This window comes from Oryzias latipes, chromosome 1, assembly GCF_053564925.1.
Source record: "Oryzias latipes strain Hd-rR chromosome 1, Olatipes_Hd-rR_3.1".
Lineage (NCBI taxonomy): Eukaryota > Metazoa > Chordata > Actinopteri > Beloniformes > Adrianichthyidae > Oryzias > Oryzias latipes.
The window spans coordinates 31,758,314-31,771,118 of record NC_136237.1 but is presented as its reverse complement, the minus strand read 5'-3'; the positions used below and the strand labels follow the sequence as shown (position 1 = coordinate 31,771,118).

The 12,805-nt window shown below is 40.2% G+C and overlaps 1 protein-coding gene across 16 annotated transcripts in view; it reads left to right on the top strand.

Moving 5' to 3' along the window:
* Positions 1-10,378, top strand: part of LOC101166443 (adhesion G protein-coupled receptor L3.1) — a 175,612-nt gene extending 165,234 nt beyond the window's left edge. For 6 of the 16 annotated variants that reach the window (XM_078945354.1, XM_023956148.2, XM_078945352.1 and 3 more), the window contains 4 exons: positions 3,422-3,592; positions 4,689-4,706; positions 5,028-5,330; positions 6,500-10,378. In XM_078945354.1, coding sequence (XP_078801480.1) covers positions 3,422-3,592; positions 4,689-4,706; positions 5,028-5,330; positions 6,500-7,143 — 1,136 coding nt within the window. In that variant the 3' untranslated portion in view covers positions 7,144-10,378. The remainder of the gene's footprint in view (positions 1-3,421; positions 3,593-4,688; positions 4,707-5,027; positions 5,331-6,499) is intronic. The other 10 variants (XM_078945359.1, XM_078945357.1, XM_078945353.1 and 7 more) reach the window with 4 other exon arrangements.
* The last annotated feature ends 2,427 nt before the right edge of the window (positions 10,379-12,805 follow it).

Sequence of the window (12,805 nt, the reverse complement as noted above, 5' to 3'; positions counted from 1 at the left end):
GAGTGCAAAAACCAGAGGTTGTACATTTCTAAACCCGAAAAAGTCATAGAGAAATTTTGCTTAAAGAAGGAAATATATACTTACATAGAAAAAGTGTAACACTGTCAAGCCTAATATATGAAAAATTTGACATAAAATTCACCTTTTTTTGGCAATTAGTAAGATTTTTAAGCGCTTTCATGCAATCCACCAAAAAAAAAATCTTTTTTTTAACTAGATATAGATAATATTCATTATAAAACGTTGGCTGATTTAAAGTTTTTGCTCACAAAAATGTTAGTTTAAGATGAAAAAAAATTGACATCAAAATTGTTGCACTTATTTTTAACATGGGCAAAAAATGTGCACCAAGTTTTAAACAATAGGTCTTTAACCCTTGTGCTATCCTATGACCCCACCCTTACATTGATGTGTTCTCCCTACCATGACAAAGGTGGATAAAGGTGGAGAGGATTTCATGTAATCCATGGACACCAGTGAAGATCACAAATCATTGAAGAAAAAAGGTTTATTTTGTGGGGTCTAGGTGACCCAACTCCCAATGTTAAAGTTCCTATGATAGCACAAGGGTTATGGAAAGTTCTGATCATGCAAATGAGATGTGGGTCTCAGAAATGCCTGTATTAAAATGATACAAATGTTTGGGCTAAAATGTTAAAAGCTAAAAATGCCCCTTTGCCCTTTTTGTATTCAAACCCTCCCACAGATTTCTCTGAAATCTATAAAACACATTGCAGGAGTTGACAAAGTCTCCTTGGAGAAAAACATTTTAGCACAATCGGGCTGTCGTTTATGACAGAACAACACCATGATGGTCATAAACTTTGTGGAAAAATGGCTGCCAAGATTTTGGCTATTTTGTTGAAGCTGTGAGAGGCATCAAAAGGGCAAAAGAATTGTCACACTGTCATAAACCTTTGCTTTATCTTGTCTCAATGTCAGAGGTCTGCACACTCTCCTGTCAGGCTCTTAAAGCAGTCAAAACCATTTTTTTTACAGACTTTTTCTTCTGAGCTCGTCACCTGTGACAACTGTAATTCTGGGCTGTGAGACAGATTCCCGCCTTGGTTCATTCCTGCCGTAAAGAGATCAGGAAAACTCGCTGCAAAGCATCTTACATAAGCTTCTAAACCTGCACTGGTTGGCTAATCGCCCTCTGTTCATCGCTTTAAAGCGCTGGAAATGCTGCGATAAATGTTAGACCTGTTGTGCTTACGTGACCAACCAGCCTGTCAGTCATGACTCATGGCGATGAGCACTCATGCAGTGTAGGAGCCAATTGAGAATTTCTTTATCGTCTCATATAAAGTTTTTTTTCTTTTTTTTTATCTAGTTGCTAAAAATGGAAATGATGATAAAAGGGCTTCATCTGGTAGAGACAGAGCAGGAAGAGCAGCCTCCAACCTCATTTCCTGTTACTGACACCTTCACTTTTTGATTTTTCGTTTTTTTAGACCATATAAGAAAGGGGAAAAAAAACTCCCATTTAAAACTTTGGTCACACGTCGCTTCATTTCTAAGGTGTTGTGTTTTTTTGACTTACCATTTTTAGTTTATTTTCAGAATCGTAACTAAATATAAGCTTGAGTAGTTGTAAATTGTGGATTCTAAACTTAAAAAAACACAAAATAAAAACCAGCTTAGTGGTCTCCTGTCGTCATGGCAGAGGGTTGTCAATAAATTATTCATTACTATCAAGTTTTAATAACCTTCTTTTGTCTCTATTCTTATTCATTTTACCTATTCAACAAGAACTTATTTTGAGTCCAAATGATAGATTTGCTTCCTCAAAGTAAATATTTGTACCAAATATCCGCTCCCTCATTCATCGCAGGAGCTGCGTTCTAAAAATAACCTGCGATAGATGTAATACGTGAAGTGGTTGGCTTTTAATTTTAATAATTATTGATGTCTTAAGGCTGTTAATATCTTCACTTTACACTTCATACAGTTTTTATTTCAGACAGATGTGAATATTTTTACAGTTTTCTCTATTGTTCAAAGTGGAAAAATAAGTCCAGTATAGAATAAAAACAAAGATCTAGTCTCAATCATTGACTGTAAATGAGAACTGGACTGAGCGACTCCTCCCCCTTTGTGCTCCAAACAGGAAGTACCCCTGGCCCCTAAAAGCCAAAATTCCATAGACTTCGATAGAGAAATAAATAGCTAGTATTCCTTTTTTGTCTGAACAACATTCTTGCTCTGTTACCTTTTAATAACTTTATTTTTTTCTGTCGTTCAAGTTATTCGAGTTAGAAACTGACCAATCAGATGCCTCAATGAAAGTATGTGGTCAAACGTTTGAAACTTTGATTGATAGATTTTGTGTAGCCCGTCTTCAAGTGGTGGGGGTGTGGATTTCCAACAATCTCACTCCTGATTGGCTGGAGTGGTTGCCATAGAAATGTTGACTCAGATCGACTTAGACCGATATGCTTAGTGACTGGGTCCAACGTGGAAGTTACCGTATTGCAAAAAAAATATATATATATATATACATATATATATATGTATATATATATATATATATATATATATATGTTTGTACCACGAAATAGACGATTTGTCCCGAAATCAACCCTAACCGGCCCACCTATGACAGTCTGTGGCGCTATACATGAGACAAAGAATACTGGAGCCCCTCCTAATGCTAAAATTGTTCACTGTACTTTAAAAAAACACACATTTGGCCCAGGATATCCCCACATCGCGGGGTTGAGGTTGCGTGCAACGGGGGAGTATGGTTTGAGGATAAATAGATATGCACCGATGTGTTCATTTGTCTCCTGTGTGAGTCAGTGTGTGTGTGTTTTTCTCTCTCTTGAAGTGTCTTAATGTGTACATGATCTATCCCCCAGCTGGGGGAGAAAATGCACTGAGAACACAGCTTTATGGCAACCTTTCGTCCATTAACTATCTTGTAGTCATGCCTTTCTGCTCGAGTGCTTTGAACTGCAGCACAGCCTGCTCTGAGCCATGCCACGCTCTCCTCGTCTCTCCTCGTCTCTCTGTGCCCCCCCCCTCAGGCTGCAACGCAGTGGCTGCAACAATGACTTGACAAGCTTTTATTTGGGTTTTTTTCTGCTTTTTCCCTAAACTGTGTTTGCTCGTTTGATTCACTTGTCCCCTTCTCTCCCCTTTTCTTCCACACACTCACTCATTTTCCCTTCTTCTTACCCCCCCCCCCCCCCCCCCACCTCCTTTTTGCTGACTTCCACTCTGCAACGCCGCTCTTTCCTTCTGTCTCCACTTCTTCTTGAGTGCTTCTTTCTTCCTTTCTTTCCCCTCTCCTGACTTGGCTGTTGCTTTTCCTTTCTCCCCCTCTCTTGCCCTGGCTGTTGCTCCTTCTCTCTCTCTCTCTCTCTCTCTATCTCTCTCTTTCTCTTTCTTTCTTTCTTTCTCTATCTGCCTGCACCAGGAGCCATGGCTAATCATCTTATAACTAATGCTCTCCTTCGTCCCCATGGTACTAACAATCCCTATAACACCCTCCTGGGGGACTCTGCAGTCTATAACAACCCGGCCGTGGGCATGTACAACACCCAAGGTGTGCCTGATGTTCCTATTATGAACGTACAACATTTCAAAAGTTAGTTGGGAGTTATTTCTTAACCGTGTACTGCATGGCGTTTTCATTTTGAAATGTTTAATACTTAAATGTGTCTTCGTTATTGTTCCCAAGTGAGATAATGACTCACAGCGTAATATGCATGTCCCAAATACGCTATTATATTTGTGCAACTCATTTTAGATTTATTTATAGAAGCTATTTGGGACCTTTTTAATTATAGTTTTTTTTCTTTTATCGTTTGTAGTTTTTACTTTGTTTTAATGGATGCTGTCTGTGCATGCATCACCGGGAGCTTGTTATATTTACGCACATATTTGAGTTCTGCTTTTTATTGAAACATCGTATTAACACAATATTTTTAAAAAGGATGAACTATAATAAACCAGTGAGAGGCTCTGATTAAAGGCCATGTCACACAGCCACATTTTGCGCATATTGCACAGATGAAAATTGGTGATATGTGGAAAAAAGCAAGAAAAGTTGTGATCTTTGCATGAAATTTTCACAGATGCATCACAAATGAACCACGGAAGAATGACATATATTCCACGCAAAAAACACAAAAATCAACATAAAAAACTAAATTCATTATTGATTCAGATTTCAGTCACGTAATATTAACTAGATATATGCGCCGTAGATATAACATTTATACATTGGGGGAATATACGTGAAAAGTCTGTAAGCCATACGTGGAACAGTCATAAAAAGCTACAAGTTTGTGTATGCATGTAGCAAAAATCACGCACAATTGCGTAAACGTTACCTGTTACTTGTGCATAAACTACATGAAATACATACTCTCCGTAATTCTTAACCGTCCCAATATTCTGAACATCTAAAAACCGAATTCATGAAAAGACCTTTCGGCCAAAACCCTCAACGGACATCATCAAGAAACACTTAAGAATTACGTAAATCACACATGATTCACACAAGTCAGAAATTTCATGGGTGGAAAATGTGCAAAATGTGCATAGTGGCTGTGTGACACGGCCTTCAGACTCTGAGTTTTTTAAATCTGACAAAAATATTGCTGAAACGTCTTCCTCTCCGTGTGTAAACTCATATTTTGTCTTTTTTCTCCTCCCCCCTACCTCTTGCTGCCCTGTAGCATCCTATCGGGACACAAGTAAGTTCTTCCAGATTTCACCCTCCCTTTTTTGTTTTCCTTTTTCCTTTTTTTTACCCATCTTCCAAAGAAAAACCCTTGTAAATAGGAACATTTTTTTTATCACTATTGATAAATCCACTTTGTTCTGATGATGAGAACTTAGATAGTTGTATAAAAAAAAGTTTTTTTTCGCAATTTAAAAAAAAAGTTAAATCCTTAAAATGCAATGCATTGTGGTCTGTATTTGCCATTCGAGTGGGCAGTCAATTCTCTGTTCTTGCTGATATTTAAAATGGATTCAAATCTTGTCAGATTCTACATTTTTTGATTGATTTCCAGAGGGCATCCTGAACAACGCAAGAGACTCCAGTGTGATGGATACACTTCCTCTGAATGGTAACCACCCAAACAACTACAACATGGCAAGCAGTGAGTACTTGAGCGACTGCGTTCAGATTCTGGACCGGAGCGGCGGTTACGGCACCCATAGCAACCACAAGGAGACCACCTTGGAGAAGAAGATCCTTAAGGAGCTGACCTCCAACTACATCCCGCCGTACCTTAACAACCACGAGCGAGCGACCACGGAGCGCAGTCACAACCTGATGAACAAGCTGGTCAACAGCAGTCTGGCAAATGGAGGTACATCAGCTGTAGGGGGTTTTACCACTGAGAGCAACAGTGTTGATGTGTTAAATGTGCATTTTTTAAACTCATTTTTATTTTATTTTAAAACTAATAAAACTAATTTTAAAGTAATTTCTAATTTTTAGAAAAAAACGTACAACAAAAATAATAGATAAAGTGCTACACTTGTTTGTGTGCACATTCAGCACATGGTTTGTTTATTTTCCATTTTTTTTACAAACTTGTCCTTGAGTTTGGTGGATACTCCAAGCAGGAAAGTGTTCGGCAAATTTGGAGTGTTTTCTTTTGATTTGACTTCTGTATTTATGGCTTAAAAACCAAATACTGAAGATATTTGGCCAAACGTTAGTTGCAAAGTCCAGACAGCAGTGATGATGCATCCGTTGGCAGACATCATGAATGCAGTACAGTTGCAAATAAACAGATAAACTTGTTAGTTTTTTGCTGTTTTTTTCCCCCAACAATTGAGGAAAAAAGGGGGTTACGTGATTCACAATGGCCCTTACAGGCGGATAAAAAGGACAAACCTGTACGGGTCATACAGGTGTCCTGCCTAAAATATCAATGTGGTATGCCACATTGCCACTTGATATTTTTTTTAGTCTTTTTTTTAGTCTTCAGTATGCCCGAAGACTAAAAATGTTCACGCATGTTTTATTCTATTTTTATTAGTTTTAGTCGGGCGACAAGTCGTACTGAACACTTAACCAAAATACAGGGATCTGTAAGGGTGAAATGCAAGCGTGTCATACTGATTTTTAAATTTTTATATCCCTCTGAATCCTGCTTGTTAGTGCTGTTCAAGTGATAAATGCGCTCTAACACAACCCTGTGCGTTCAGCATTTGCCCCCCGTCAGTAAGGGGCCATCATGCAACTTATGAACGACTAGAGTGTGGCGTAAGGATACTGTAGGACAGCATCACCCACATGTCCTAAGTGCGTGCAACTTATAAATCATTTACGACACACTAACCACATGCACAACAATGGTACTTTCCATTTTCTTGACGTCCCTTAAGGTCACATTCATATCAAAGAGTGTTAAATATAGTCCAAACTTTGGAGAAAAGTCCAGATTTTTCTGCTAACACTGACGATATCAGCTCTTTTTTTCAAAATAAAAGATTGGAAGCACAGCATTGATTCTTTTCTTTGCTGTAGGGAGTATGGCCGGGGGCAGCAGCAGCAGCAGCAGCAGTGGTGTGAGCGGCTGTGTGGGCAGCGGCAAAGAGGACAACGGTCACCTGGTGCTGGACAACCCCGCAGCGTTCCCCCACGAGGAAAACCTCGGTCTGGAGATCATCCGGGAGGAGTCCAACGCTCCTCTGCTGCCGCCACGGCCCCCTCCGCCAGACAGCCACCCGCCGCCGCCGCCCCCTCCTCACAGCTTCTCCCGACAGCGGCGCATCCCCCAGGAGCCCAGCGAGAGCTTCTTCCCCCTGCTAACCAACGAACACACCGACGAGCACACACACTCCCCGAACCACAGAGACTCGCTCTACACAAGCATGCCGGTGCTGACGGACCTCCCAGATGGGCAGATAAATGGTTTAACGGACGGAGAGGAAGACAGCTCCGGGGAGCTCCAGCCCTGCAAGAGCGCCACTGCTCCAGAGCTGGACGACGTCTATTATAAGAGCATGCCAAACCTGGGCTCCAGGAATCACTTACACGAGCTGCAGAGCTACTACCACATGGGCCGAGGTGGCAGCGATGGGTACATGGTGTCCGGAAGCAAGGAGGAGTCCGACTCATCTCCCGAGGAGGTGCCCGTAGACCCCTCTCATCTGGTTACCAGTCTATAGAGCCGGCCCAGACTTCTACCCCCCTCCCCCCCGCCCCTCTAAGTCCAACGTCACACTTAAAGTTCAAACATTCTGTGTTGTTGACTGGCAGACAGAGCTGGCCCGTCCTTGGATTGATACACTGTGTGGGACATTTTCAGTTGTTCATGGAGGAGATATCACTGGTCGAATCAAAAAAAACAAAAAACACAACAAAAAAAAAAAACAGGAGACTGAATGTATTGTCACAAACGCTGCAGACTAACAAGGCGGGTCTTGAAGACTTCTTTTTGTAAGCATCTACCAGGAAGCATCTACCAGGAACTCGATTTGGACTCTTCAACTGACCGTAGCCCGACAAGAACCCAACTATGAGCTTCAAGAAGATTCTAGCACCTAGTCTCCACAAGGGCGTGGCCGTCAGACCGTGTGTCCGTGTGTCCGTCTCTCTGTCTCGCTCTGAAAAGACATCTATTTGGACGAAGTTGTCAACGTTTTGAAGGTCAGAGCGGGAGGTACCACCTACCTGCCAAGTGAAGGATAAGCGATGAACAACAAGCCAAATTCCCAAACTTTTTTCCTTCATTTCTGCTAAACTGGAATCGTGTCTGGGCTGGTGTAACATTCCTGCGAGTTGTAGTGACTACGGATACTGTGTATTTCACTCAAGAAGGACCATAAAACTTTTGACTGAACTCAAAAAGAAAAAGAAAAAAACAGAAAACAAGAATGGATTGATTCTCCTTTCTTCTGTAAAAGTTTTTTCATTTATCAAAGGATTACGAGAAGCTCACAAATTGTTTTTATGTATTGTACAGAATACAGATACAAAAATGTTGCATATGACTAAGTCTTTTATTTTTGAAGTTGAAAATCTTTTCGTCTGTGGGACTGTTCTGAACCGTCACATGTTCTGGTCGTCTACGGGCCACAGATGGAACAAAGAACAATCTGTCACGTCATTCTTTCTCCGATCAAGTTTAGGCACTCCTTCATTAATATGCATATACCCTCACACAGGACGTCCTGGTCCTTGAATAGCAACACCACTGACACGTTTGCAAATCAGTTTTTCCTATATACTTTACCACCGTGTTTTCTTTCTTCTTTGCTTCATTTTTATTTTATATATGAAGGGAAAACGAAATGGTCAAATGATGAACGAGAACATTTTTTTTATAAAACCGCCGCAAAAAGGACCCTGGATGATACAAAATACAGATGCAAGACTTGAGAAATGAATAAATGGTTTAATATATATTGTCTTTGTTGCCAAATATATAGAAATTGACATGACCTTGTTGTGACGATAGAGAGATTAAGTTAAAGTGACTGGCGGCGAGTGAAAGAACTGCCAGTCTTACCCCAATTTTACACATGGTTCGTCTGCGGTGCAACTCCGTTGCCTGGGGAGTCCGTCTTATGACCGTCAGTTAGTTTACATTGTCTCCGTTGGGTCTCCGGTCTGTCCCCCTCTCCCCCCTGGCTCCCTGGTGGTTTCTCCCACCACCCCCATGTCTAGTTTATCCCGCTCTCTTCGCTCATCCAAAACTTGAGCAATCAGGCTCCGTCTCCTCTCTTTCCTCACGGAGTCCTTATAAAATATCTGTTTTTTGTCATTAATGATGTCATGTTTTTGTACTTCCAAAATTAACCTTTAGCCATCTGTGGCGAATACGAACACCGATGTTATCAGTGGTGTTAACGTGCGTTATTGCAATGAAATTGAATTTGATAACATTTTATTTTGAAAGTGCAACGGAAGTTTGTATTTTGAAACCTGGACCTGTTTCTCAGGATTTTTGCAGCGACATTGATAGGTCAACGGACAGGAAATAGAACTCTTGTGTAAAGCCGGCGTCGCAGATGTAAACAGGCGATGGAAACATTCTGATTTATCATTGAACGATCCATTTTTTTTTGTGTCAACGCAACAGATGCGCACCGCAGACCCACCAGTGGAAATCAGCCTTTATGCAGCATTTACACTGAATGCGATTCGCTCGTCAAATTCGCATTAGATGTCTTCCTTTCTAAGCGGGTCTAATTTGCTGCTTGAAACACTTCCGAAAATGTGTTGATAGACCTGATGCTACCGTCAAAGATTTTGGCCTCATCGCTACGCAGAAGCGGTAAACAGTATATCTCGTTTTCAATGCATAGAAGACACAGATGACGTTGAGAGTTTGGGTTCATTTATTCTAAAGAGCTCTACAAAAACATCGGTAATCATGTCTTCATGTCTGGGTTCATGAGATCATTCAGAGACTCTCCCAGTACGGTGAGCCTTACCGTCTACTGCAGGAGCTGTGTACAAATGTACAAATGACGGCCGCTTCCGGCGCTACTTCTGTCTCTGTGACCCAGTTTAATGAAAATAAAAACAAAATTAAAATTAGAGGAACCTTTTATTATTGTCTCTATGCAAATACGAAAGATATCATAAAATTCAGGAGGAGTTCTTCTCCATGTTGGGACAGATCATCAACAAGGTTGACTCAACTTCTTCGGCAATGTTCAGATATTTGAATTTGGACCTCTGATCGGGTCGGCACATTGGCTGAACATTCGAGCCGGACATTTCTGACGAGCAAATCGTATTCAGTGTGAACGCAGCTGTAACCCTTGTGCTATCCTGGGCACTTTAACGTTGGGACTTGGGTCATCTAGACCCACTAGACAGTGCTCTGAACCTTTTTTCTTCAATGATTTGTGAACCTCACTGGTGTCCATGGATTCCATGAAATCTTTTCACCTTTATCCACCTTTGTCATGGTAGGAATAACACGTCAATGTAAGGGTGGGGTCATCTAAGATAGCACAAGGGTTAAAAATCTAATCGATGCAAATTAGAAAATGCTGCATCCTCACAACTTGCACACAGCAACTCCATTCAATATTGCAAAATCAAGGTTTACAAATCTAGAGATGGAGAGTCATAGATTTATGAATTGTAGCTTTCCCATGCTCCCCTCCCCTCCATGTCCCGAGAGAGAAATTATTTATTTATCTGTTTATTGGTTTTAAAAAAAACAGCCAAACAAGCTTGGAAAAATAGGCTTTAGACTGGAGTATATAAAAATAACACTGTTTTATTTTTCCTCCTTTCTTTAAATTATTATGATCATGATTATAATTACAATATTACTGATAATTATTTATTCTTTTTGTATGGGTTTCAAGTCGAAAGATCTCATAACTAATATTTGTTGTGACAGTGAAAGTTGTTTGCCAACAAATAAATTACTGACATAGCTTTCTGGTTTCTCTGCCTCTTGAGTCCTTTTAACTTTTTGGATAATTGCAAATCAGCGCGTCTGCGTCAAAGATGCACTTCAGGCCGCCACAAAACACCGCAGACATGTTCTCCCCTCCACTCACACACCTTTCCGTCCCCCTTTTGAAACGACATTAGAAGCTGCAACCGCTCCTGAGTGCACCAGTTTACTTGTCAGTAAATGATTAATGATTTTCTTGTATTTATCAAAGATAAATATGTGAAGGATTTCTCTGGGATCTAACCTCCATTACTGCCACTTGTTTATCTGCTGCCTGACAGTCATGGAGGGATAATCTGTTACATAAAAGCTGAGCCCTTCCATTAAACCATCCATTCATTTTCTGCTGCTTATGTTGGGAATTTGCAAATGCAGTTAAAACCTGCATGTAAATGTGTAAATGTGAGGGGCAGGGCTCAAGGGTATAGAGGCAGCAAATCGCTGCACGCAAAAGCACACGTGTATGGTTAGATTCGAAAAAGCAAGTTCCTTTTATAAAAATGTGAATGAAAGGGTAGGACTGGTGGTTAAAGACAGACGACCCCGACATGCAAAGCCACAAAGAAGAAAAGAAGAAAATATTGCTACATTTATCCCTTTCAAGACTCGTAGATCTTTGAATTAGCAACTTTTTGAACGTTTAGGCAATTAACGGAATTCCAACTGTTTTGCACCGATATCCTTTTCCCCAATCCGAATTATTGCTACGTAAAGGAGTAAAAAGCTACGTAAAAGCTACAGCTCTACTCTGATATATGAAAGACTTTAACTCCAGCCGAGTACAAACTTTAAATATTAATTTCTCCATAATTATTAAACGAAAAAGGGTTCCCATCTAAACATCACTACCAAATCTGACTGTATGTCCGAATTCCCACCCTAACCCCTATATAGTGTATAAGGTGCGTTCGCCATTTTGTTGTGCTGTCCAAATCTACATTTCCAAAATCGAGTGCCCTGGATATTTCCTAGAAGTCTCTGCGAAAAACCAGTGTGCGTCAATGCTCACTCGATCGGCGAATATAGACCACAATGCATTGCGTCAGAACATTTTTTACCAAAAATTTTTATTTAAATGTATTTTTTTAATATAAAATATCAACGTTATTATATTTTTATCAGAAGGCAGTGGACTCATAAATTAGCGTCGCAAAACGCTCATTTTAATTAGATTTTGACGATGACGTTATGTCTGTCGTTTCAAAAAAAAAAAGTAGTGAGCATGGTGTCCGAATTGCTTGCACATAAATGGGTGTTTGCATTAACTGGTCTCTTGAACACTGACCCTGGTAGTAATACATTTATTAGTACAATAAGTCTAATAAGGTTTATTAAATTACTTAGTTAACACATTTACAAGCATTACTGTTAGGATGTTTTTAAGATGCTAATGATACATTTATTGGCATTATAGATGCTTAACAAATGTGTCAGTGTTAATAAGCTTAATAAGATTTATTAACAACCTTTGTTAACAAATTAAAAAAGTATTATTGTTGTTTGGGGTTCTAGTAAGATATTTATTAGCATTATAGATGTCTTGCAAATACCTGAAAGTGTTAATAAGATTCAATAAGATCTAAAGTCAGACCATTCTCTTCAAAGTCCATATTACCAAACTGCTAACAAGCTTAACAAATGTATTAATAAACTGTTAGACTATTAATAAACGTATTAATTGTTTTGCAGCACCTCATCTAAAGTGAAAATAGCTCAAAAGATAATTAGAGTGGGATTTCAATCTGGTTCACTTTAGCTGCACCTTCAAGATCAGATCACCTGCCTAAAAAGCCTCACATTCTCTGAATTACTTCCAGGAAGATGCATTTACAAAATAAAGACAAACTAAACAAGATTGACGTGTTTCAAAACCTTTCTTTCAAGAAGCAACAGCAAAATGACACAAAGTTTCCCAATAGTGAAATCATACATCGGCATGTGTTATGGCCCCAAGCCTTTTGGTGTGTGTGTGTGTGTGTGTGTGTGTTTGTGTGTGTCCTTTGCAGACGCCTCCACCACGCCACCTGACTTCACCTCCTGCAGGAGATGATTGCGCCCTCCTTCCCTCCTCCAATCACCAGGCTGGGCGGGAAGGACAAAAGTCTCAAGCAACCCCTGTTCCAGTGGCAGCTGAATTCCTGGGAGGAATCTGTTTCATCAGATTGCCCCTGTTTTGGACTTACCCCGTTCTGACCCTCCACAGCGGGTTAATAAAATAACAAGTCTCTGTTATTTTGGAGAAGACCTGTTTTTAATACTTTTCCGGCGAACTTGCGCTCCCACACTCCTGCGCTGTGCGCTCTGATAGAGTGGAAAAAACGCTGAGACGGCCATCATCAAGACGTAGTTTCACTGCAGGAGCTGAAGCAGAGACTCTCTGGGATGATCCCATGAACTCAAACATG